This window comes from Aethalodelphis obliquidens, unplaced genomic scaffold (assembly GCF_003676395.1).
Source record: "Aethalodelphis obliquidens isolate GAN/ISIS:26980383/991018 unplaced genomic scaffold, ASM367639v1 scaffold8, whole genome shotgun sequence".
Lineage (NCBI taxonomy): Eukaryota > Metazoa > Chordata > Mammalia > Artiodactyla > Delphinidae > Aethalodelphis > Aethalodelphis obliquidens.
The window spans coordinates 55,748,244-55,773,024 of record NW_020837952.1 but is presented as its reverse complement, the minus strand read 5'-3'; the positions used below and the strand labels follow the sequence as shown (position 1 = coordinate 55,773,024).

Below are 24,781 nucleotides of genomic sequence, written 5' to 3'. Positions count from 1 at the left end.
GACTGTGGGCTGAGCCTAGCGATTTGCTTCTAAACAAACAGAATACGTCAAAAAGTGACAGGATGTCGCTTGTGCGAGGAGGTTACAAAGACCTGGCCTCCATCGTGCTCACCCCCTCCTGACTCCTCTCACTTGCTTGCTCTGATTGAAGCAGCTGCCAGGTTTTGAGCTGCCTTATGGAGAAACACACGCAGCATGGAACTGAGAGGCCTCCAGTCAACAGCCAGCAGGGAACTGAGCCCCGCGGCCCACAGGGAACGAGTCCGGCCAGCACCATGTAAGTGAGCTTGACAATGGATCCTCCCTCAGCCTTCAGATGAGACCGCAGCCCTGGCTGACACCATGATGTGAGAGGCAGTGGCACCTCGCTAAGCAGATTCCTGGCCACAGAAACTGTGAGATAACAAATGTTTGTTGTTTTAAGCCACTACATTTTGGGGTGTCTTGTTACACAGCAGCAGCTAACGAGGACAATCAGCATATCGGCATTTTGCAGATGAAGCAGGGAAGGTATAGGTATTGGTGAATGTGCCCAGAGTCACACAGCTGGTACGTGGCAGAGCTGGCTTCAAACCCAGGGACCTGACTCTGAAGTTCATGCTTTTTCCTCCTACCTCTCGCCTCCCCAGAAACTATGATTATGAGGAGGCCCAGACCCAACTGACAAACACACAAACAGGAAAACAGAACCTCAGATGTGGCCTACAGTGAACTTGAGGTGCAGGCTGCAGAGCGTTTATTGTCCATTGTCCACTTCACTTTGCTTTCCAACTTTTCTATAATAAGGAACTAGAATTTCAATATGACCCAGACACATTTTTGTCCTTAGCTAACACCTATGATGGGAAGTGACTCCAGCGCAGGTGTGAGAAAAAATATAAGCAGCATCATTTTTTAAATTGTATCTTTTTAAGATGTCTACACTTTACATGGGTTTTATAATGTACTGGACATATTAGTGTAGCAGTAATATATATATAAAACAAATCCGCATTTCTTATTGAAGTATAGTTGATGTACAATATTATATAAGTTACAAGTATACAATATAGTGATTCACAATTTTTAAAGGTTATATTCCATTTATAGTTATTATAAAATATTGGCTATAGTCCCTTGTTGTACAATAAATCCTTGTAGCTTATTTTATATGTAATAGTTTGTACCTCTTAATCCCCACTAGTAACCACTAGCTTGTTCTCTATATCTGAGTCTGCTTCTTTTTTGTTATATTCACTAGTTTGTTGTGTTTTTTAGATTCCACATATGAGTGATACACAGTACCTGTCTCTCTCTGTCTGACTTATTTCACTTAGCATAATACCCTCCAAGTCCACCCATGTTGCTGCAATGGCAAAATTTCATTCTTTTTTATGGCTGAGTAGTATTCCATTACGTATATATACAACATGTACCACATCTTCTTTATCCATTCATCTGTTGATGGACACTTAGGTTGCTTCCATTTCTTGGCAACTGTAAATAATGCATGAACATTGGGATGCATGTATCTTTTCAAGTCGGTGTTTTTGTTTTTTTCAGATATATGTCCAGGAGTGGAATTGCTGGGTCATACGGTAGTTCTATTTTTAGTTTTTTGAGAAACCTCCATACTGTTTTCCACAGTGGCTGCACCAATTTACATTCCCACCGACAGTGTACGAGGGTTCCCTTTTCTCCACATCCTCGTCAACATTTGTTATTTGTGTTCTTTTTAAAAAAATATTTATTTATCTATCTATCTATCTATTATTTATTTATTTTGGCTGCACCGGGTCTTCATTGCAGCATGCGGGATCTTTAGTTGCAGCATTTGGACTCTTAGTTGCAGCATGCATGCAGGATCTAGTTCCCTGACCAGGGATAAAACCCGGGCCCCCCGCATTGGAAGTGTGAAGTCTTACCCACTGGACCACCAGGGAAGTCCCTATGTTCTTTCTGATGATAACCATTCTGAAAGGTGTGATATGATATCTCATTTTTGTTTTGATTTGCGTTTCCCTGACGATTAGCGATGGTGAGCATTTTTTATGTGCCTGCTGGCCATCTGCATTTCCTCTCTGGAAAAATGTCTATTCAGGTCTCCTGTCCATTTTTTAATCAGGTTGTTTTTTTGATGTTGAGTTGTATGAGCTGTTTATATATGTTGGATATTAACCTCTTATCAGTCATATCATTTGCAAATATTTTCTCCCGTTCAGTAGGGTTGTGTTTTTGTTTTGTTCATGTTTCCTTTGCTGTGCAAAAGGTTTTAAGTTTAATTAGGTCCCATTTGTTTATTTTTGCCTTTATTTCCTTTGCTTTAGGAGATAATTCCAAAAAAATACTGCTATGATTTATGTCAAAGAGTATTCTGCCTATGTTTTCCTCTAGGAGTTTTATGGTTTCCAGTCTTACATTTAGGTCTTTAATCCATTTTGAAGTTTATTTTTGTATATGGTGTTAGAGAACACTCTGATTTTATTCTTTTCCATGTAGCTCTCCAGTTTTTCCAGCACTACTTATTGAAGAGACTGTCTTTTCTCCACTGTATATTCTTGCCTCCTGTGTCATAGATTAACTGACCATAGGTGCGTGGGTTTCAAATTTACGTTTAATGGGAGGACTGATTCAAAAATTTTTCCTGAAGGACGGCACGAACTAAGGTTTGGAGACCGCTGGTTCATGACACTTGCGTTAACAAGGATTCTGACCCAAATGTCCATGAATGGATGAATGGCACATCCATACAATGGAATATTATTCAGCCATAAAAAGGGACAGAGTTCTGATATATGCTGCAACTGGATGAACCTTAAAACAGGTGAAGAATGAAGTGATAGAAGCCCAGACACCAAAGGTCAGTATTATGATTTCTTTTATGTATCATACCCAGAATAGGCAAAACAGAGACAAAAAGCAGACTAGAGGTTACCGGGGGCTGCGGGAGGGAAGAATGAGGAGTGATTACTTCATGGGTATGGGGGGTATTCATGGGGTGATGAAAAAGTTTCGAAACTAGACAGGTGGTAGTTGCACAACATTGAGAATCCACTAAATGCTACTGAACTGTATACTTTAAAATGGGTTATTGTGGGTAATATGAATTTTTCTGCAATTCAAAAAAAAAAGAAAGGATGCGGGGGGTGCTGTGTCCTGGTTCAGCCACGGGCACTGAAATGGGCAGTGGTGGCCTGTGAGCCACACATGTGCCAGTCCTGATTTGGGAATGTACATGTCACCTCAACCTGCAGACCAGTGCAGGCCTCCTGGCACACAGCTCTGCCCGGTCACAGGCTCTGCATCTTCACAATCTCCGCATGGAGCAGCAAGGGCAATTCGTACTGCCCCCAATTGACAGAGAAGGAAAACTGAGGCTCAGAAAGAGAAGGTGACACTGTTGTCAGGGTACAGGCTGAACTTGAACCCAGGTCTCTTGAACCTCAGCCCTACGCTCTCTTCCACCTGACCAAGCTGACCCTCAGCCTCAGGAGGTGGGCCCTGAAGCAGGCGTGACCCTTTATTTCCAGAGACCCAGGGGATCAGTAGGAAAGCATCAGTGTGATGGGAACAGGCCGTGGGACTGGAATGGCAAGTCTGGCGTTCAGGGGCACAGGAGGGGAGAGGCACGAAGTCCAGACTTCAGAGCAACTGTCAAAGGGACCCCTAGGCTACTGACAGCCCAGACAAGCAATGAAGACGCCACTGGGAGACAAAGGCGGGCTCTGACAGCCAGCTGCCTGGGCCGTGCACTGCACAACTCCAGGGACTACCACTCACACAGCCCCTTGGGCCTGTGCACCAAGACAAGTCCAAGGCTCCTACCAGAAAACTGCCAGGCTGGGAATCTGAGGCCCAGTCCCAATGTCATCAGACATCACCAATCCAGCAAAATGGAAAAGTCTCTTGATTAGACAGAGACTTCAGACACTGAGGAGTCACACAGACCTGCTGGATTCAAATCCCAGGCCTGCTGCTCATGCTGTGTGGCCTCAGGCAAACGACTCAACCTCTCTGAGCCTCAGATTGGTCCTCTGTAAAAATTAACCTTCCCTCCAGGGCTGATGGAAGCATTATACACAAGTACACAGAGCACAGCAGTCAGGACTTCGTTAAGGGTTAACTCCCTTCTCCAGAGGCCCTGGGAGAGAAGACACGCTCCCTGGGGGCTGGAACAAGGGTGGACCCCCTCCCTAAAGCAGGCTGAGTGGAGGCGTGGGGGCAGCAGGTGGGCGGAAGTCCGGGCTTTGGGGACAGCAGAGGAGGAAGCATTAAGACGGGCCCTCTTGGGGGAGAGGAGCAGGGAGTCCTCAGAGACGCCAGGAGGAAAGTGCTGGTGAGGGCGTGTCCCCAAGAGGGGAAGGAGCAAGATTAAACAGCCTCCTGGACCTGACCCGTCGAACTGGCAGAGCTGGCATGCCAGCTCCCTGCAGCCTGTCCTTCAGCCCCTGGGCTCCCCGCCCTCCTCTCCGCCCACGGCTCCCTCCTGCAGACTTGGGCCTCCGTCAGGCATTCATCACAGGTCACAGGCTTCTCAGTGCCTTGCACTGTGCTGGGAGGGGGCGTCAAGGGGGACCACGTCCGTGGAGCCCCTGCTGTCGGGGAGCTGACCATCTGGAGCTACAGGAGTGAGGGGGCGAGAGCCTGGCCCCTTGTCTAGCGGGGTGACCTTGGGCTTAACCTCTCTGAGTCTCGGTTCCCAACAACAATAGCACCTAAACCACTGACATTTTGTGAGGAATAAATGAGGTCCTACGTGTAAGGAAGAGCACGTGATGCAGAGTAAACAACCGAAAAATGCCAGACTGACACTAAGCAAGTGGAAAAGAGAATTGAGGCGATGGCCCACGGGGGCAAGTGCTGGGAAGAGGTGGCAGTGGCCAGGGGAGGGAGCCCTGAGCAGTGACCTCTGAGCTGGGCCAAGAAGGAGCCAGCCCTGCACAGATCAGGCACAGGAACAGAAGGGGCAAAGGCTGAAGGTGAGGGAAGGAGCACGCCTGGAGCAGGGACCAGGGAGCTGGGGCTGGAGGAGGCAATGGGTCAGGAAGCGGCAGGGAGGGCAGGACCTGGTGGGCCACGGGCACGTTGGATTAAATGCAGTGAGAAGCCACAGGAGCAACGAGATCTGGGTTTATGGATCATGGTCCCCACCCTGCAGAACGAAGGTCACCTAAGGCCCCCAATCCCCGGCCCTGGGCCTTCTGGACACAATCCAAGCTTCTAGGGCTGGTGGTCAAGGTCCTCTAAGTACCCGCTCTGCCCACCTCTCCCGGTGCCTCCCTTCCCTCCACTTCCCACCAGCCACCTACTTGCCCACCTCACAACCCCCGGCCCTTTCCGCTGTTTTCTTTCCGTAATATTCTTTCTACCACGCGGTAGGTGCTGGGCTATAACTAACTTTTCTGATTATGCTGGGTGGCGGTGGGGTGAGCTGCCCCTCTGCTGGGCCTGCACTCCCCAGGGAGATGACCGCTCTGCAGCCACAGGGCCCCCTGCCTCCGGGGCCTGGGAGGCCGCAGCTCGGAGGCCAGAGAACTGGGGCTTGCTATCGGTTGTTCATTCATTTTAAAGTATTTCTAAGCACCTAGTACGTGCCAGGCCCTGTGCGAGAGGCTGAGGGGGCAAGGTCCCTGTTCTCATCAGGGAGACAAACAGCTGAGAGACATGTACAAGAGTCCAGACAAGTGTCCCGAAGAAGCGCCAAGCAAGGCAGGAGGAGACAGACTGGGCAGATGGGGGTCACTGATGTAGTGACCTTTGAGCAGACGCCCATATGCAGAAAGGCAGAGCCATGCAGATATTGGGGAGAGATGTTCCAGGGAGAAGTAACCACAAGTGCAAAGGCCCTGGGGCGCGAATAAGCTTGGTGCCTCGAGGAGGTGCACAGGGTGTGTCTGGAGCACAGTGAGCGAGGGGAGGTCCCCGAGGTCGGCAGGGGCCGGCCCCCAGGGCCTGCAGGGGAAGGCTGAGCTCAGGAGTCACTTTGGGGTTAAGAGCAGGTGAGTGATTGATCTGACTTAGGTTTAAGAAGACTCACCGTGGGCTTCCCTGGTGGCGCAGTGGTTAAGAATCCACCTGCCGGGGCTTCCCTGGTGGCGCAGTGGTTGAGAGTCCGCCTGCCGATGCAGGGGACACGGGTTCGTGCCCCGGTCCGGGAGGATCCCACATGCCGCGGAGCGGCTGGGCCCGTGAGCCATGGCCGCTGAGCCTGCGCGTCCGGAGCCTGTGCTCCGCAACGGGAGAGGCCACAACAGTGAGAGGCCCGCGTACCGCAAAAAAAAAAGAAGACTCACCCTGGTCATGGTGGAGAAAAGACTGTGGGGCGAGGGTGAAAGCAGGGAGACCAGAGGGGCTAATCAGCGCCCAGGTGAGGGACAAGCGGGCGGGGCTGGCATGGGCAGCGGGATGGGGTGAAGTAGTGGGGGCTGAATGTCCTTTGGAGGTAAAGCCACCAGAATCTGCAGACACTGGCCTGCTGCAGGGAGCAGGGCAGTCGGGGAGGGGCTGGGCTGGATGAGAATTGGGAACAGAGGTGTCGTGCCAGGTCCCCCGCAGGCTGCAGGGCTGGGCCAGGGCAGGGAGCCACCCCTGGACCAGGCTGAGAGTCTACAGATGGAGAAACTGAGCCTAGGGGAGGGGAGGCAGCATTGCCAAGGACACACAACAAGGCCCTTGCTGTCTCACCACACCCCCTGCAGGACCCTCTGGGCCCCAGCTTAACTCCTCCACTTAGCTGCAGTCTCCCCACCCCGAGTGGGAGGGAGCCTCCCAAAAGCAGGCCCAGGCCCCAGGTTTCTGTTCCACAGTCCAAGGCAGGAGGAACGGGGACTCCCTCAAGACCCACGATGTGACTGAAACACATGCTCTTCACTCCACAAGGTCCATGGCCTTATTCTCATTTTACCCACGTCCAGGGAACTGCCCAGGTCCCACGGCTGTTTAAGGGTGGATGGAGTATTGACAAAAATCCAAGGCCGGTGCCCTGTTCGGGCGGCCTCTGGGGTGACTTGCTAAGGCCGGATGGCAAGGAGCACGCAGAGCAGCCATCAGAGAACCGGAAATTAAACCACAATGAAATTCTACGCTGGCCACGGTGGCAGAGGCATGGGAGGGAGAAGCTCACCCCAACAAGCAGATCTGCTGCAGGGGCCAGGACAGAGCTGCGGAGGCAGAACCAGCAGCCAGGAAACAGGAGAGGATGGAGGGTGAGGGCCCCGGGAGGTACTCAGGGGGCCACTGGGCACAGGCAGGCACAGGAAAAACCACCTCCCTCCCTTGCACTAGAGAAAAATGTTAAAAAAAAAAAAAAAAAAAGCACCAAGGTAAACTGGGGCAAGACTCTGTTTTTTTCACCATCTTTATAATCCAATCCTGAGCCTTAAAAAAACGGATTCCAGATGGCACTTAGAGCAGAGCTATCTCCAACTCAGAAAAGCAAACCGAAGGAATCTCAGCATCTCAGGCTCCTGGACTCAGAGACACACAGAAACAGACACCCCAGAACTGCCAGACCCTGCCCTGGCCTCACATCGCTCTCTCTCCCACCCCATGACTCAACCATCCTAGAGGGCCAGCACTAGCAAAGCCACAGGCTGTTTGATAATTTCGCCCTGGCTGTTCCCACCTCCCAGAACACCCTTCCCCACCTTCTTCATCTTTCAAACAGGAACGAACTCCTTCCCAACCTTCAAAACGCTGCTGGGAGGTGGTGACTTGCAGCTGCCTCCTGGGACACCCTCCTTCCCAGTCACTCTCGCCCACCCTAACCCTGCACATACTCCTGCTTGGGATTCATCTAGCGGTCTGTCTCCCCCGGCCCACCCTCACCCCCGACCCTGAGCCAGCCCACAGCCTCTGCAGGGGCCCTGCATCCACTGGGAGGGCTTGCCAAAAATCATCTCATTTAATCCTCATCAAAACCTCTAAGGAAAAAAATAAACCTAAAAACACCCCACAGATTAGGAGATACACACTACTATGTACAAAACAGATAAACAAGGTCCTACTGTAGAGCACAGGGAACCATATTCAGTATCTTGTAATAACCTAATGGAAAAGAATCTGAAAAAAATATATATATATACACCTATATGTATAACTGAATCACTTTGCTGTACACCAGAAACTAACATTGTAAAAATCAACTACACTTCAACAGATAAACAAAAACAACAACAAAGCACCCACCCCAACAAAGCAGGCTTACTTAGCGCACTCCAGCAGAGGGCAGCTGAGGCTCCATGAGGCCTGGACTCTGGCCAGCCCACGGCCGGATGACCCGGAGCAGGTAAGCATGGTGCCGGGCCTCCTGCCCAGGCCTGCCCCAGGTCCAGCCCCATTCCAGAACGTGTGCCAAACCTCGACCTTCAGCTGCCTCCCCATGAAGAAATGACTTCCAGATCCCAGACTCTAGGACCAGCACGAGACCCAGGAGAGACAGCTGCTGTGCCGAGCCTGTCACCTCCCCACAGTGCAGGAGGGGCCCGGCCCACTTTTCTCCACATCCGCCCAGAGAGCTGGCAGGCTGTGCCTGGGCCAGTGCCGGGCATCAGGCTAACTTGGGCTCCAGGGACAGCTGGGCCCAGCCAGCGTCAGGGGCAGGTGGGGACAGAGGTCCCTGCTGTTCTCAGGGAACTTCCCAGAGGCCTGGCTTTAAACATCCTTAGGCACCTGCTGAGTCTTCCCCCAGACAAGCTGTCAAGAGATGAGGTCAGGAGTCCACGACTCTCCGGTCCTGCCAGCTCCGGATGGTACCTTCTATCTACCTCACCCTGTACAGAGACATCTGTTCCCCAGACCGGTGGCTGGGAGGAGTCCCTGGTCCCTGCCTCACGCTGCAGGCAGCCAGCGGACCTGCTCGCCGGCTCTCCAGTTCGCGGCATCGGCTACTGTCCACTTCCAGGCCACAGTGTCTCTTGCCCGACTAAGGACAGCCTCCTCTCCCGCCTCCTCCAACCCATCTCCAGACGGGCGCCAGGGGGCGCTCACCACTCCCCCAACTCTCACCAGTCCCTCCCGGGGCTGAGGATAAAGTCCAGCCCCGAAGAAGAAGACACCGACGGGCTGCTGGTCTCACCTCTGGTCTCTCCCCGCCCCCTCATCCATCTGCATACTGGCCCCCACTCAGCTGCTCAGACCCCAGAGTGGGCGCGTCCTTGAACCCCATCCAACCTGGCACTTGGGTCTATTTCTTCATCCTTCCCCAAACTCTCAATTTGCTCCATGCAGCCTCCTGCCCCCGCCCCTGTGCCGGTCCAGGCCACCATCACCTCTTGCTAAGCGATGACGGCAGCTTCCCAGCCTCTGTGCGCCACTCCTGCGCCCCTGCACCATCCCCTTCACTGGGGCTGAAAAGATCTCTCTAAACCTAAGTCAGATCGTGTCACCCCCTGCTGCATCTCACTCACCAACACCCGCACAGTGAAATCCCCCTCTCCACCCCAACCCCCAGGGTTCCAGCTTCCTCTCAGCCTCCTCTCCTGCCACTCGCCTCTGCTTCCTCCTAAGCTCATTCCTGCCTCAGGACCTTGGCACTGGCTGTTCCCTCTACCTGGGATGCCTAGAGTTCCCCAGATCTTCCAGGCTGGCTCCTGCTGGTTCCTTCTCAACGTCCAAATCTCAATGCAAGCCACCACCTCAGAGAAGTTCTCCAGACCTGACTCCCAATATTCTCCAATACCCCCATTTATTTTCTTGATAACCTCATTACATATTTTTTTCTTATTTTTTGGTGCAGTTGTTGGGTGTATGTCTCCACTCCAGACCCAGAGGGAGGGTCAGGAAAGGCTTCAAGGTGAGTGAACAGCAAGCCTGATAGATGGGCAGAGGCACAGGCAGCACGAGAGTTGGGAGAAAGACTCTTCTCTCCTCAGCATCCTTGGCTTGCACACCTCTGACCACAGGGAGCTCACTCCGTAACAAAGCCTGCCACGTCCTCTCCCTCAGCACGAGCTGAGCCCGCCTTCCTGCCCGCATCCCCATGAAGTCCTCAACCTGCCTCCTGGGCCTCACGGGAAGAGCGGACAAAGAAACGGGCAGCCGAGCGTTTGAGGGATGAGTCAGGCTGCAAGGGCCCCCCTTCATGGGAACAGGCCCTGCCCCCCCCCGGGTCACGTGAGGGAAAGGGCCAAAGCCAACGCAGGGGCGCGTGATGGGCACTGGGTGGGGGGGCACTCGGCTTCCTCAAGAGCCTCGTGCAGAGCCGCAGGGTGGGGGCGGGGCAGGCGGGCTCCCTTCTCTCCTCCCAGGCCCGGCCCGGCCACCACCTCTGCAGCCTTGGAAGCAGAGACCTGCTGCGGATTAGGCAGTAATCTTCCCGCAAGCTGTCTCCGTGTGCTCTCCGCAGTGGGGGTGGGGAGTGGGCTTGCTGGGCAGGGGCCCTGTCCCTGCGGCACTGAGACTCGCTGGACCTGGTGATCTGAAGGCTCCCCTGTCTTCTCCCTCCTGTGGCTGCACAAACACCAGGAGAGCAGGGAGCCTCCTTAGAAACGGGGAAACTGAGACCCAGCCCTGAAGACCGCAGGCTTGAATGGGGACGGTGGGTGGACGGAGGAGGACACAGCACGGCAATTCCCAGCCTCATTCACCCACGTGTGAGCCATGACAAGATGCCAGGTGCCGTCTCGCACTGGGGATAGACAGTGACCTGACAGACACGGTCCCTGCCCCCCAGAGCTTACAGCCCATGGGGCGTGGAGGTGGGGGGCAGCAGCCTCTCATCACCGCCCTGCCGCGCCTTCATCCGTGCTGCTCCTGCTTGGAATGTCCCCGCTCTCCGCCTGGCTGGCCCCATCCCTCCCGCCTGTCCCGAGCCGAGGGAGCCTGAGGGAGCGTCCCTCACTCTAGGGCTTATGCTCACCTCCATACTTTAAGTGATTCCTCAGCCACATTTCCCACCACTAGACTGTGAGTCTCGCAAAGACCAGGCACATTAGAGAGAAGGTGGCAGTCCCGCGGCTGTCGGAACCCACGGAACCAATGGGAGGACGTACGAACCCCTCACTGCGCCAGATGCGGCCGTGAGAGCCATTAATAACAACTGGCCACAGGATTTGGCAACGTGAAGGTCACGGATGATCTTGACGAGATGGAGAGGTGAGGGCGAGAGCCTGAGCAGGGCGCAAGCGAGAGAAAACCAGGGGAGAAACACCAGAGACGGAGACCATGGACGAATCTTCTGCAGGACCAGAGGCACGGGCAAGGGCGTGGGAAGAACTCCCATTTGTAAGCCGGTGGGAAAGAGCCAGAGTGGAGGATGGAGGCAAGGGCGGGGGGAGGGAGGGAAGGAGGGAATCTGAGTCCTCCAGCAGGTGAGAGGGTGCACCTGGTGGACCCTGCGAGGCTGGCCTGGCCACCAGCACAGGAGAGAGCCTGGGGGAGGGGCGGGTGCGAGGAGGCCAAGGGTGGATGCAAGCAGGGCTTTGCCAGGTGAGCGCAGCGACGCAGTGGGGCCAGAGCCGGGAGCAGGTGGGTGAGACCACCAGGGAGCCCAAGCTGGCGAGGGGGGCGGGGAGGATGGGGTGAGGGCCGGTGTACAGAGGGAGCCCCAGGCCAAGGACCGCGCGCGAGGCAGAGCGCTGGAACGACAGGAGGGGTGGGGAGAGGCGGACACCTGAGTTCTCGCCAGGAACAAGGGCCAGGCCCAGGGTACACCCAGTGAGAGTGGCTGAGGCAGGGAGGACAAGACTGTGGGAGGCTGGAGGCCAAGGAAGTGAGAGGCCAGGCTGTGAGAAGGATCACGGAAGCGGGAGCTACAGTCAGCAGGATGGAAGGCGGGGTGGTGCTGAGGGACAGGGCAAGTGACCTGGGGCTGGCTTGCAATGAGGGGAGTGGCTGGCCCAGTGCTGTGATGAGATTCAAAGCTGGGGGAGAATGGTCTGGAAGCAGCCTCAGGAGCCGGGATGACTGTGTCCCATCTCCAGGCCCGGCGGAGGGAGGGCATGAGGCAAAGAACAGCCCCCACTGAGAAGGCTGCTGGGGAAGCCGGGTCTGGGTCGGGGGTGGGGAGGCCAGGTTACAGTGCAACTTAAAAAAGGTGTCAGGGATGCTCAGAGGGGGGCCCAAGATTTGGGGACGACCATGTCCTCTTGACCCCTGGACCCTGAGTCATTTGAGGAGCCGGGATGGTTGGGGTTCCCAGGTGATGGCTTTCTGAACAGTCTGGGCCTGACAGCCTGGGACTCTCCCAGCCACCCCTTCCCCACGGTCCCCCTCCCCCCACACCATCTTCCCAGGCAGAGGTGGGGTGAGCACATCTCCCTCCAGGAAGGGAGGGCTTCCCCAGAAACACAGGGGCACGGGCCACCCTGCCGGCTCCAGCTGACACTGTTCTGCTCCTGCAGTATGGATCTGGGGCCCAGGCTCCCCCTGCAGGCCCCCACAAAGCATCAGGGGTGCAGGAGGCTGGTCCCTGACATCACTTCTTTAAATACTGACCAGTCCCCAAGTTCCCAACCTACAACCCACTGGGAGCAGGAGTAGCATTTGCTGAGGGTAGAAAGGCCGGGAACCACCAGCCCAACCTGGCTGTCCTCCCCGCATCTGATAGATGGGGAAACGGGCCCAGAGAGCACTGGCAGACGCTCACGTCACACCACCTGTCAGGGGCGGAGTGGGCGCAGAACACGGACTCAGGCCTTGGGCCCCAGGCACTTCCTGACGCTCTGCCCTGCCTCTCCTCCCACCGGACAGCTGGTTCTTCCGGTGTAGGTGCCAACTGTGGCTCCGTGCCAGCTCTGCCATCTGCCCTCTCCCTTTCCTCCCTCCTCCCCTTGGTTCTTCCTCCTCTCCGCCCTCCCTCCCCCAGCCTTTGTTCTTTCTCCCCAGGCTCAAGCCTGCCTAACAGCTCTGCACAAGTGGCCGTGTGGGACTCCCCATGTGGCTGGGGACTCCCCACAGCAGGAAGAAAGGGCCACGTCCTGGAAGTCAGGCATGGGCTGCCATCCCAGTAGCTCCAGTTAACCTCTCTGGGCCTCAGCATCTCACCTGAAGCGGGGGTCATGAAACCCATTGGACAGGGATGTCACGTGCCTAGAGGAATGAACTGGATGGCAGGCCCTTTATACATCCATGTTCACAAACCGAGTCGGCCCTGAACCCAGGCGCTCCAATCCCACGTTCCAGGTGGGGATTTTCCAAGGTCCCTCTCTGGCGGCCCTGGTCTCGATGCCAAACCCAAGACCCCTCAAGCTCCCACACTGCCCCAGGACACGAAGAAATGCCCAAGACGCATGCAGAAACCTACCGTCCACGTCTCCTGTTGACCTCCGTGCCCTGACTCTCTCCCAGGCCTGAGAGAGATGGACCAGACAAAGGTCGGTCACAGGCAGGCGAAGAGGACAAGAAGATTCTGAGGCTGTCAGCGATACACACCAAAGGAGCACAGGACATGCCTGCGTGGACCCAGCCCCCTGAGTAAGTGGCAGGGCCTTGCCTGGCGCTGGGAGAGGACAGGCTAGACCACACCACACATTTCCTGCTGGGCCTCCTGTCCCCAGAGCCCTCCCCAAGCCACACCTCCACATGGCTCCGCAGGGAACTTCCGAAAACACACCTCTTCTCTGCTTAAAACCCCTCTCTGAGGCCGTCCATGGCCCTCCGATGCAGCCCAGCTTGTGAAACTGGCGCCCAAGGCCGACCCTGGGTTGCCCACCCTGCCTGCCCCCCACACCTCTTTGACTTGCTCTCACTCACACACCCGGGTGCCCCAGGAGCTCAGCAACGTTTCTAAAACCCACTCAGACCTTGTGCCCCCAAGTATTTATTTATACATGTTGTTCCTCCCACCTGGAATGCACCTCCACCCCCACCTTCTTTATTAGGACCAACACAGGGGTCACCTCCCCCTGGAAGCCCTCCACGCCCCCTGGCAGAGGTACCTACTCCCCACTGGATTTCCTTCTCATCACATCCCAAGCCTTCTGGATGGTGCCTGTCGACTCAATTCTGTTCTCACTGACCTAGAGCATCTCCGGTGGGACACACAGGCTGGCACCGAGCAGGGACTTGGTATTTGTGGAATGAATGAATGAATGCCAGAGCTGGCCAGAGGCTCTGTCTCCACCCTGGACCCATTTCACCCCAGCCCCTGCAGGCTCTAGAGTTTCTATGTGGGACAGCTAGAGTGTGGCAATCTGGCTGGGAACGGAGACAAGGGGTCTCATTTCGAAGCTGCTGCGTCTGCAAAGCAAACTCAGCTTTTTTATTTTTATTTTTTGGCTGAGCCTCGCAGCGTCGGGAATTCCCGACCAGGGATTGAATCCGCGCTCCCTGCAGTGGAAGCGCGGACTCTTAACCATTGGACCGCCGGGGAAGTCCCGCAAGCTCGGCTCTTGTACTCAGTGTCTGCTTGGAGTGATTGAGGGGGTCTGATAAAAATGAGGGTGTAAAACCGCTCCCTCAAGCCACTCCTTAGTGCCACTGCGACTCAGACAGGGAAGCCACAGGGAGTACACTGAATGTGGACCCAGTGGACTGCATTGAAACTGCGGCTCTGACAGTCCCGGGCCCAGGAGCTCTGTCTCTAGTCAGTAGTCAGTCACCTCCAGCCTGCCCCTGACTTCTGTCATGCGAGGGATGACACCCACCCTCCTTACAACATCCTGAGTGTTACAGCCAAAGCCCTTAAGAGATCAACCCTGAAAATGGCAAAATTTCCAACATTTTATTGTTTTATTTTTGCCAAAACAGAGCATTAATTTAAAAAAAAAAAAGAAAGAAAAAGAAAACCTCTCATCTACCAGTGCTAATATTCTTTTCCCATAGGTCATTTCAAAGCTCTAAAAGGATGTAAATTCCAAATAGAAGGTAGTCCTTTATATGAAATCAGCTAGCTCCCTGCTGAAACTCCACTTCCCCCCACCTGGCTCCAGGTAAAGAAAGGGGTCACTGACAGGCTGCAGGATCGGGACAGGATTGGGCACCTCTGATCCAGCCCAGCCTCCGCTTTCCGATGGGGAGACAGAGGCAGAGGGGGTGGCCACAGCTGGTGCCAGATCTCCTGGCCCCCGGCCAGCACAGCCCACCTCCCCGCCAACCCAGGTCAGAGGAGGCAGCTCTGAGCTCACCCTGGACACTGTCCCAACTTAGCCATCACCTCCTCGCCCAGGGCAGGAAGGGTCCAAGCTGGGATCTGCCAGAGGGCTCACCAGCTCCCTCCCCACCTTAACCCTCAGGGTCCATTCCTCAATTCCCGAAGTGAGTAATCACCACCCCCCCAGGTGTGTGTGTGGGGTGGGGGGAGGTGATGTAGGGCACACAGGGGCAGAGAGGAGTTGAGAAAGCCTCGGTCAAGAGATAAGGGGTCCTGCAGGCCTGGGGGCTCAGGTTCCAGGATAGGTCCAGGTTTGGTAACTCCCTGAAGCTTACATGGTTTGGGGACCCACTTTCAAATAAAAAAATAACAGAAAAAAGATCTTTCTCTTACAAGTTTTACAAAATCGCAAGCCCAAGTGCTCACGTTGTTAGCGCCCTACAGGGCGGCAGAAGGGGTCTTGGGGAGCACAGGAGTCCTGGATAGAGTGACCAACCGTCTTGTCTGTCTGGAACAGGGGGGCTCCCAGGTCATGGGACTATCAGTGCTGAAGCCAGGAAAGTTCTGGCAAACCAGGGCAAGCGGGTGCTGAATGCTCAGGCTCCATTAGCTGGAAGGTGAAGCTTAACGCCAGCCAGACCCTGCCTGCCAGACCCTGTGGTGAGCAAGCAGAGGGAGCTCGAGGGAGGAGGGCAGGTGGCCACGTGCGTCCACCACGTGCCCCCACGTGTTAAAATGTCTCAGCGCATCACATGTTTTTGAAAAAGGCTGGTAGGAGATAGCAGCCCTCCCTAAGTGGTGGGATCACATGTGCTTCCTTTTCCAATTTTTTTTTTTTTGGTGAAATACACACAACATAAAATTTACCATCTTAACCATCTTTAAGTGTACAGTTCAGTGGTATTCAGCACATATATATTTTTGTGCAACCATCACAAGTGATTTATGTTTTCCAACAATCGGCAGGTATTACTTCTATGATCAGAAAAAAACCTATAGATTTTTTTAAAGTTCATCAGCCTGTATCAGATACCCCTGCTCACGCAAAGGTAGTGAGCAGGGCTGGGAGACTGTCGGGGGCCTGTGGGGGGATTTGGACATTGGATGGAGGTTGACCCAGATGACCCTTATCCTTTCCAAACCTGAAATCCCAGGACTTCAAACTCTTCCTGATCCAGGGGAAGCACTGTGCTTTGGAGACAGGAAGATCTGGGTTCAAATCCTCCATCTGCTACTTACATGCTCAGTAACCTTGGGCCTCTCTGAGCCTCAGTTCCCTCAAGTGTGATACAGACTGTGGGGGGAACTAGCCAGGTAACCGTGAGAACAGCCCTGCATAGTGGGTGCTCAGTGACTTTTTCTCCCTTCTGCTTGGAATGTCCTCCCGGCACCCTGATGTGCACACATGTAAACCCTCCTCATCCTTCCAGGCCCAATTTGACATCGCCTCCTCCAGGAAGCTTCTCTGATTGCTCTCCTGGTTTTGCTGGCCTCTGCCCGAGGGTGCCTGGCTCACTCCCCAGCGGGACTGTAGGCTCCCTGAGCACTAAGGGCTGCGTCTGAGTCACGCCGCCTTCCCTCGGAGCCTAGCCAACTCAATAAAGCTTTGCTAAATGAAGCCTTCACCAGCAGAAGTGACCCAAGCAGACAAAACGCCCACACCCCGTCACAAAGCCAGTGACTTCACGCTTCGGGCCGGCGGAGGGGAGCAGTGCACAGAGCCACCCCACCTCATCAGGCAGGTGTCCCCCAGAGCTCTACCTTTGCCAAGGACCTGCCAGGGTCTCTGGGGAGCTGGAGACAACACACGGATGAATGAACTCAGCACCACAAACCCTCCTGGATGTACCCAGGGTGCCAGGCCATGTGCCAGCACCAGGGACCCAAAGACTAAAGAACAGGGCTTCCCTGCCCTCAAAGAGCTCCCCATCTGGTGGGCACTTGAGAAGAAGGGGTTTAAACGTGGCCACCCTTCCTGTGGCACCAGAGGGAAGTTTTAACGTTTTTAGACAAAGGAAAGGTAGATCCCTTTCCCTCTGGGAGGCCAGAGATAAACACCCCAGCTGTCCCACCCATCACACCCTTATATGGCCCTGAAAATCCAGGAAGTGAGGGAGCTTGAGCACCCCACAGCTGGCTTTAGGCTTAGCCCGGTGGGGTGGCTGACAGGGGCCCTGCCCAGTGTCCCCAATCCAGGCCTTTCTGATCTAGGCCCACAGGAAGGGGCCCCAGGCCTGCAGAGGCAAGACCCTCTAGTGAGGGGGTCTGGGCAATGGCCAGCAACCCTAGGGAGCCCCAGACACCCCTCCCCAGACAGCAGCAGGCCTCCTTTCCCTGGGGTGCTGCCAGGTCATGTGAACCCCTCCCCGTGTGCTGACTCTGTCCCATCCTCCTCTCCCCGACCCCAGGTTTGAACAGGGACCCCCACTCAGCTCTCTGCACTGAGGGATTCTGCCCTCGCCAGGCTGGAGGTCCAGAACGGGCTTCTCTGCTCTTCCCTGTGGGCAGGGGACCTCTCTCCCGCCCTGCCGGCCCACGGCCCTCCTCAGGCATCCAGGTGTCTGCACGAATTCAGGAAATACCCAAGCCCAAGGAGGTCTCAAGGAGGCTCCTCCCACCTCGCTACAAATCGGGAAACTGAGGCAAGCTAGAGGAGGTGACGCTGCCCACCTCGGAATTTAACTCCTCACTTTCCGTGAACATTTCTAGGGTGGCTTCCAGCCCAAGGTCACGCTGCAGAAAGACGGTTCCCGGGGAGAGAGCCCAGGTATCCGGCTCCCGGCGCGTCGCTCCACACGAGCCCAGCTAAGCCACAAAAACCCGGTTTCCTGCCCTCTCCTCCTTGAACGTCCATGGCAAGAGCGCGTGCACCCCGCGAAACGATCCACGCCCCGATCCAACCCCGAATAAAGGCCACCTGAAACCAGGGTTCCGTCCCCACGGTCGCCGGTCCGCCCAGGCGGCCGCGCGCAACCCGACCCACGAGGCGCCAGGTCGCGGTCTGGAGGTCACCGCGACGGGGGGGCGGGGGGGAGAGTAAGAAGTGGGGACACCGGGAAGCCAGGGGTCGGGGAGCAGGCGCCCCCGCGAGGGCCAGGACCCCCGCCCGGAGCCCGGGAAGGAGGGAGGGGCGGGCGCCAGGACGCCGGCCGGCCGGCTCCCCACCCGCGGCCGCACCCGGGCAGCAGGCCCGGTGGGGTTGGGGTCCGTCCGGGCGCGCCGCCCTCGCCCGCGCCCCCACCCCGCCCCACCCCCTGCTTGGCCGGGCCACCCAGACGTCCTTACCCAGGACACGACGCGCAGGATGGTGTGCGGCTGCCGGACCAGGGTGTAGGGGTCGAAGGCGCCCCCGGCTTTGCCCGCTCCGTACGCACCTCCTTCCATCGTGGCTGCACCCGCGCGGTGCACGCCGCTCGGCGCGCTCCGCCAGCCCGTGCGCGTGCGTGGCGCCCCCGCCCGCTCCCCTGCTCGCGCGACCGGCGAGGCCGAGGGCTCCCGCGAGGGGGCGCCGTAAGCCGAGGGCGCCGGGCAGGCGGGCGCGGCGCCGGCGGGCGGGCCGCGCGCGCCCTCGATCGCGGGGACGCGGGTGCTGCGGAGCCGGCGGAGGGCGCGCTCGTCGCTGGCTTGGTGACCTCTTTGCTGAGTAGTGGGGACAAGGAGTGGGGGGGTGCAGTAAATGCAGGACTTGTCCCCGCCCCCGGGTGGCGGGTCTGCCGGGCCGCCCTACCCGCTCCGAGCCTACGGCCCTGGATGAAACCACCTTCGTGACTTTTTTGCTGGTTTCCTGTCGCTCTGTCTGCCCCCAATATAGTGAGCGGACAGGGGCCGCGTTTGTATTCCTCATGGGGTGCTTGGGACACAGTAGGTGCCGCAGGACTTCTCGAATGAATGAACCACGAATGAATTCGATTCACGAATGAATTACCCTTCTCTCAGAGCCTTCCTAAGCACAGCCCCACCTCCCCGGAGGACCTTTCCACCCTGTTTTTACTCTGACGTCACGTGAGTCCCCGAGTCTGCGCAACCCCACCCCCAGCCTGGAGGGGTCCGAGGTACCTGGCTCAGAGGCAGAGACCTAGGAACGGCAATCAATTCTTTATGAGACACCCTCACCCCCACCCCACCAGCACGCTACCCTTTTCCTTAATCCACTAATTAATTATGTAGTTATTTGTTCATTGTGCTCCTCTGCTAGTCTGCGAATTTTGTCTGACTTGTTCACTGCTGTAGCCAAGGGCCTGGCACACAGTAGGTGCTCAGTAAACAGACCCTGATCCCCATCACCCCATCACTGCTTGGCCTAGAGCTCCAGCTTTCATGGAAACCGAGGCTGGATGGAGGAGTGCTCGCTGCAGTGAGAATGACTGCCTTCCAGGTCTGGCTCTTAGCATGACCTGTAGTCCCCAGGGCCTCATGTCTCCACTGGTTCCAGGAGGCTGTTGGATAAGGATGTCTATCTGCAGGGGCCTTTGCTGTCCTGGTGATGACAGAACATGCCGCATCCTGTGATGACAGGACACCAGATCCGTGCAGAGGAAATGTGGTGGGTGTGAGGCCACCCCTTATAAACATTCCATAGACAAATGTCCATCTTAGGCTCTGTTTAGTGACTGTTAACTCAGCACCAGGGCCTGAGCTAAGGGCTTTACATACGTTATCCCATTTAATACAGCAATCATATTCTATGATTATATGAAACTTCTAGAAGCAAACAGAAATTTTTTGTGACTTTGGGTTAGGCAAAGAGTTCTTAGATACGATACCAAGACCATGATCCATAAAAGAAAATCGATAAATGGGACTTCGTCAAAATTAGGAACACTCATCCGGGGACTTCCCTGGTGGTCCAGTGGTTAAGGCTCCACGCTCCCAATGCAGGGGGCTGGGGTTCGATCCCTGGTCAGGGAACTAGATCCCACATGCCGCAACTAAAAGATCCTGCATGCTGCAACTAAAAGATCCCACACGCCACAACAAAGATCCAGTACATGGCAACAAACATCCCACGTGCCACAGCTAAGACCTGGCACAGCCAAATAAATAAATAAATATTTTTTAAAAAAACACTCATCCAAAGACCTTGTTAAAAGACTGAATGAAAAGGCAAACCACAGTCTGGGAGAAAATATTTGCAAAACACATTTCAGACAACGGATTTGCGTCCCAAATATAAATAAAGGACTCTAAAAAGTCAATAATAAGATAAACAAGCCATTTTTTAAAAAATGGGCAAAAGATTGGAGCAGACGCACTTCACCAGAGAAGATATACAGATGGCAACTAAGCACATGAAAAGATGCTCAACATCATTAGTAATTAGGGAAATGCAAATTAAAATCAATGAGATATTTCCACACACCTATTAAAATGGTTAATGTTTTAAAATTTTGACAATTTAGGGCTCCCCTGGTGGCGCAGTGGTTAAGAATCTGCCTGCCAATGCAGGGGACACGGGTTCGAGCCCTGATCTGGAAAGATCCCACATGCCGCAGAGCAACCAGGCCCATGAGCCACAACTACTGAGCCCGCGTGCCACAACCACTGAAGCCCACGCGCATAGAACCCATGCTCCGCAACAAGAGAAGCCACCAGAATGAGAAGCCCGCGCACCGCAACAAAGAGTAGCCCCCACTCGCCGCAACTAGAGAAAAGCCCTCGCGCAGCAATGAAGACTCAACGCAGCCAAAAATGATAAGTAACTTAATTAATTAAATTGAATAAAAATTTGACAGTTTTGAGTGTTAATGAGTATTTATAACAACTAGAATTCTTGTACATTGCTGATGAAAATACAAAATAGTGCAGCCATTTAGGAAAACAATCTAGCAGCTTCTTATGGCGGTAACTATACATTTGCCATGTGACCTTGCAACCCTCTCCTAGGTATTGACGCTAGAGAAACGAGAAGTTACATTCACACAAAACCCTGTACAGGAATTTTTACGGCAGTTTCATTGGGAATAGCTGAAATCTGGAAACCACCCAAATGTCCCTCAGCTGTAGATTGTATAAAAAAAATTGTGGAACATTCATACAATGGAATACTACTCAGGAATCAAAAGGAATGAACAACTGATACACTCAACCACAAGAGACTACAGACTGCATGACTTCCTTTACGTGACATTCTTACAAAAGCAAAACTATAGGAACAAAAAACAGACCAGTGGTTGCCAGGGGCTAGGAGTGAGGTTGGTGTGTGTGTGTGTGTGTGTGTGTGTGTGTGTGTGTGTGTGTGTGTGTGTGTGTAGGATTTACTACTAAGAAGCACAGGGAAATTTGGGGGGATGATGGAATCATTCTATATCTTGTTTGTGGTGATAGTTATACAATTGACTATATATGTTTGTCAAAACTTGCAAAAATGTCCATTAAAGGGTGACTTTCACTGTATTGAAGTTATACCTAATTTTTTTTTTTTTGCGGTACGCGGGCCTCTCACTGTTGTGGCTTCTCCCGTTGCGGAGCACAAGCTCCGGACGCGCAGGCTCAGTGGCCATGGCTCACGGGCCCAGCCGCTCTGCGGCATGTGGGATCTTCCCAGACCGGGGCACGAATCCGTGTCCCCTGCATCGGCAGGCAGACTCTCAACCACTGTGCCACCAGGGAAGCCCCCCTAATTTTTTTTTTTTAATGGAGAAAAAAGTGTGCAAGGCTGATGGGCTGAATCAGTGAGTGATATTCAGATCAGTGAGTCATGTTCATTCATTTATTCCTTCAATAAATATTTATTTGAAGCCCACCATGCATAAGGCTTTGTGCTACGCATAGGGCCATAAGAGTGAAGAATTTAGAGACTGTCCCTAGACCTTCCAGCACTAAGGTTTGATCACACTAATGTATTAAATCTCAGAAAGGGTAGTGTTCAGAAACCTGAGCTTCAGACTGAGATATTCTTGGGTGGTCCTGGCTCCTGCCACCCTTCACTCACTGTGTGACCTTGGGCAAGTGGCTTCACCTCTCTGTGCCTGTTTCCTCATCTGAAAAATGGAATAAGCATAGTACCTACCTCTGAGGATTATTGACAGGATTAAAGGAGAGAACTCACAAAATGTGCCTAGAATAGCGCTTGATACAAAGAATGAGCTCAGTAAACGTTAGTGAGCTACCCATCCCCGTTGGTCTTCAGGGTAGCTGTGTACAGCAGGGTATACAGGCACTTTCTTAGAAACACAAAGCTATAAATGGTGGGTAGCTTCCCGACTCACCCAGGAACCTCTACTTTTTAACTATCATTGCAGGTCATGGAAACATCCTCCTCTTCTACTGTCTGTATTTATGTGTTCTGCATTAGCAGCAAGGCCAGGTTGTCCTTCGTAGGTCAAGCTTTTGCAAACCCAGAGCTGCCTGGATCATGCCTTGTACTGCCTGGTCGTTCAAGTTCCCAGCCCAGGCTGAGCTGTAACTCGCCTTTGTTCCTTCCCTCCTGCCCCCTGGAGGCCGCTTTGGTATGGAAGGTGTTTGGTCTGTTTTGTGCGAGTGTGGAGTTACCTGGGCCAATGGGCAATGCATTCATTGTATTTGAGTGCATAATGATAACGTTAAAAATTTGCCAAAGGTACGTTTCTGGAGAGCTGTTTGGCAGTGTGCCATTTGATACAGAAATCCCATTCTTTTCCCAAGGAAGGGATGTAGGAAGTACACACAGACCTAGTTAGCTCTAAGGTGGGTTGCACATTCGCCTAGTCATTTGTTCAATATATCTTTTTTTTTTTTTTTTTTGTTCAATATATCTTTAACACCACTGTGCTCCAAGTCGTTGAAGACCCTCCAACAGTGACATAGTACGTGGTCTCTTTGATGCTCCTCCCACAGAGAGGTGGAGTCTGTGTCTCCTCCCCTTGAATATGGGCAGGCTTGTGATTCGTTGATCAATAGGATGGCATTGTGCCCTTTTCCCGGCCCAGGCCTTAAGAACATATCAGCTTTCACATTCCACCTCTTGAAACACTCAGCCCTGAGCTGTCATGTAAGAAGTCTGACTATGTTGACACCGCTGAGACATCATGTCCATACTCAGGTTAAGAATCCCAGCTGAGGGAATTCCCTGGCAGTCCAGTGGTGACGACTCAGCACTTTCCCAGCTGAGCCCATCCTTCCAGCCATCACCACCACGGTCCTGAACCCTCCAGACTGATCACGTACCAGCTGAATACCACAGAGCAGAAATACGAGCTGGGGAGAGGGCGGAAGTCATGGATACTTGAGCTCTGGATCCAAGCAGCCACCGAAGCTTTGGCTTTTGTCGGATAACAGAGATTAAAACTTTCCAAAAGAGACGGAACCTGAGCCAGGCTTTTGCCTGAAGGCAGCAACAGGGGTGGCACTCCATCACCGGGAAAGGAAGCAAAGAATAGAACTGCGGGGGATTCTTGCCTGGGACTCTGACTTAAGAAAGTGATGGGTCCGGGAAGGGAGGACAAAGATTTAGCTTGCCACCGAATGCTGAAGCAAGGCTCCCACTGCATCCCCAGACAAGGCATCCCCGATATGTCCATAGGAAAGAGCCCTAACACATCATTGTGAGAGCTGCAGAGATTTAAAATAATAATACCAATATAGCAAGAGAATATTGTGAACTTTATGCCAATAAAATTTGAAAATAAAGAAAAATGGACAATTGCCTATGTTTTTATAGAAAAATGTAGCTTACCAAAACGGATGCAACAAGACATAGAAAAATCTATGTAGTCCTATAACCATTAAAGAAGCTGAAACAGGGGCTAAAAATCTAGTTACAAATAAAATACAAGGCCCAGATAATTTTATGAGTGTATTTTAACAATCACCCAAAAAAGATGATTTCATTTTCACACAAATTCTTTTAGAGTGAAAAAGTGGATATGCTTGGGCTTCCCTCGTGGCACAGTGGTTGAGGGTCCACCTGCCGATGTAGGGGACAGGGGTTCGTGTCCCGGCCCGGGAGGATCCCACATAACGCGGAGCGGCTGGGCCCGTGGGCCATGGCCGCTGAGCCTGCGTGTCCGGAGCCTGTGCTCTGCAACGGGAGAGGCCACAACACTGAGAGGCCCGCGTACCGCAAAAAAAAAAAAAAAAAAAAGTGGGTATACTTATTTTATTCTATGAAGTTAGAATACTTTGACATCAAAATCGGAGAAAGATAGTACTAGAAAGGAAAAGCTCAGGGCAATCTCATTCATGAATATCATTGCAAAGAGTGCTGAGAAAATATTAGCAAACCTAGTCCTGCAACGCATAAAATGATAATACATCATGAGCAACTTGACTTTATCCTAGGAATGCAAACTTGGTTCATTTTTAGGGAATCAGTAAATGTCATTTTTCATATAAACAGATTAAAAGGTAAAAACTACATGATCATCTCAATAGATGCATTAAGACTATTCGATAAAATCAATACCCATTCAATATAAAATCTCTTACCAAACTAAAAATACAACATCCTTAACTTAAGATTATCTACAAAAGTCCTATAGGATGAGTATACTTTTTTTAAATTTTTTTAAAAAGTTATTTATTTTTTTTGGCTGCGTTGGGTCTTCATGGCTGCGTGCAGGCTTTTTCTGGTTGCAGCGAGTGGGGGCTACTTTTCATTGTGGTGCGCGGGCTTCTCATTGTTGTGGCTTCTCTTGTTGCAGAGCATGGGCTCTAGGCACGTGGGCTTCATTAGTTGTGGCACTCGGGCTCAGTAGTTGTGGCTTGCAGGCTCTAGAGCACAGGCTCAGCAGTTGTGGTACACGGGCTTAGTTGCTCCGCGGCATGTGGGATCTTCCCGAACCAAGGATCGAC

General features: G+C 53.5%; 1 protein-coding gene across 2 annotated transcripts in view; it reads right to left on the bottom strand.

The window, feature by feature from the left end:
- SYNGR1 (synaptogyrin 1) overlaps nucleotides 1-18,453 on the bottom strand; it is a 31,100-nt gene extending 12,647 nt beyond the window's left edge. Inside the window, exon 1 of one of the 2 annotated variants that reach the window (XM_027107702.1) lies at nucleotides 18,296-18,453. In XM_027107702.1, coding sequence (XP_026963503.1) covers nucleotides 18,296-18,394 — 99 coding nt within the window. In that variant the 5' untranslated portion in view covers nucleotides 18,395-18,453. The remainder of the gene's footprint in view (nucleotides 1-18,295) is intronic. The other variant, XM_027107703.1, reaches the window with a different exon arrangement.
- Nucleotides 18,454-24,781: the final 6,328 nt, after the last annotated feature.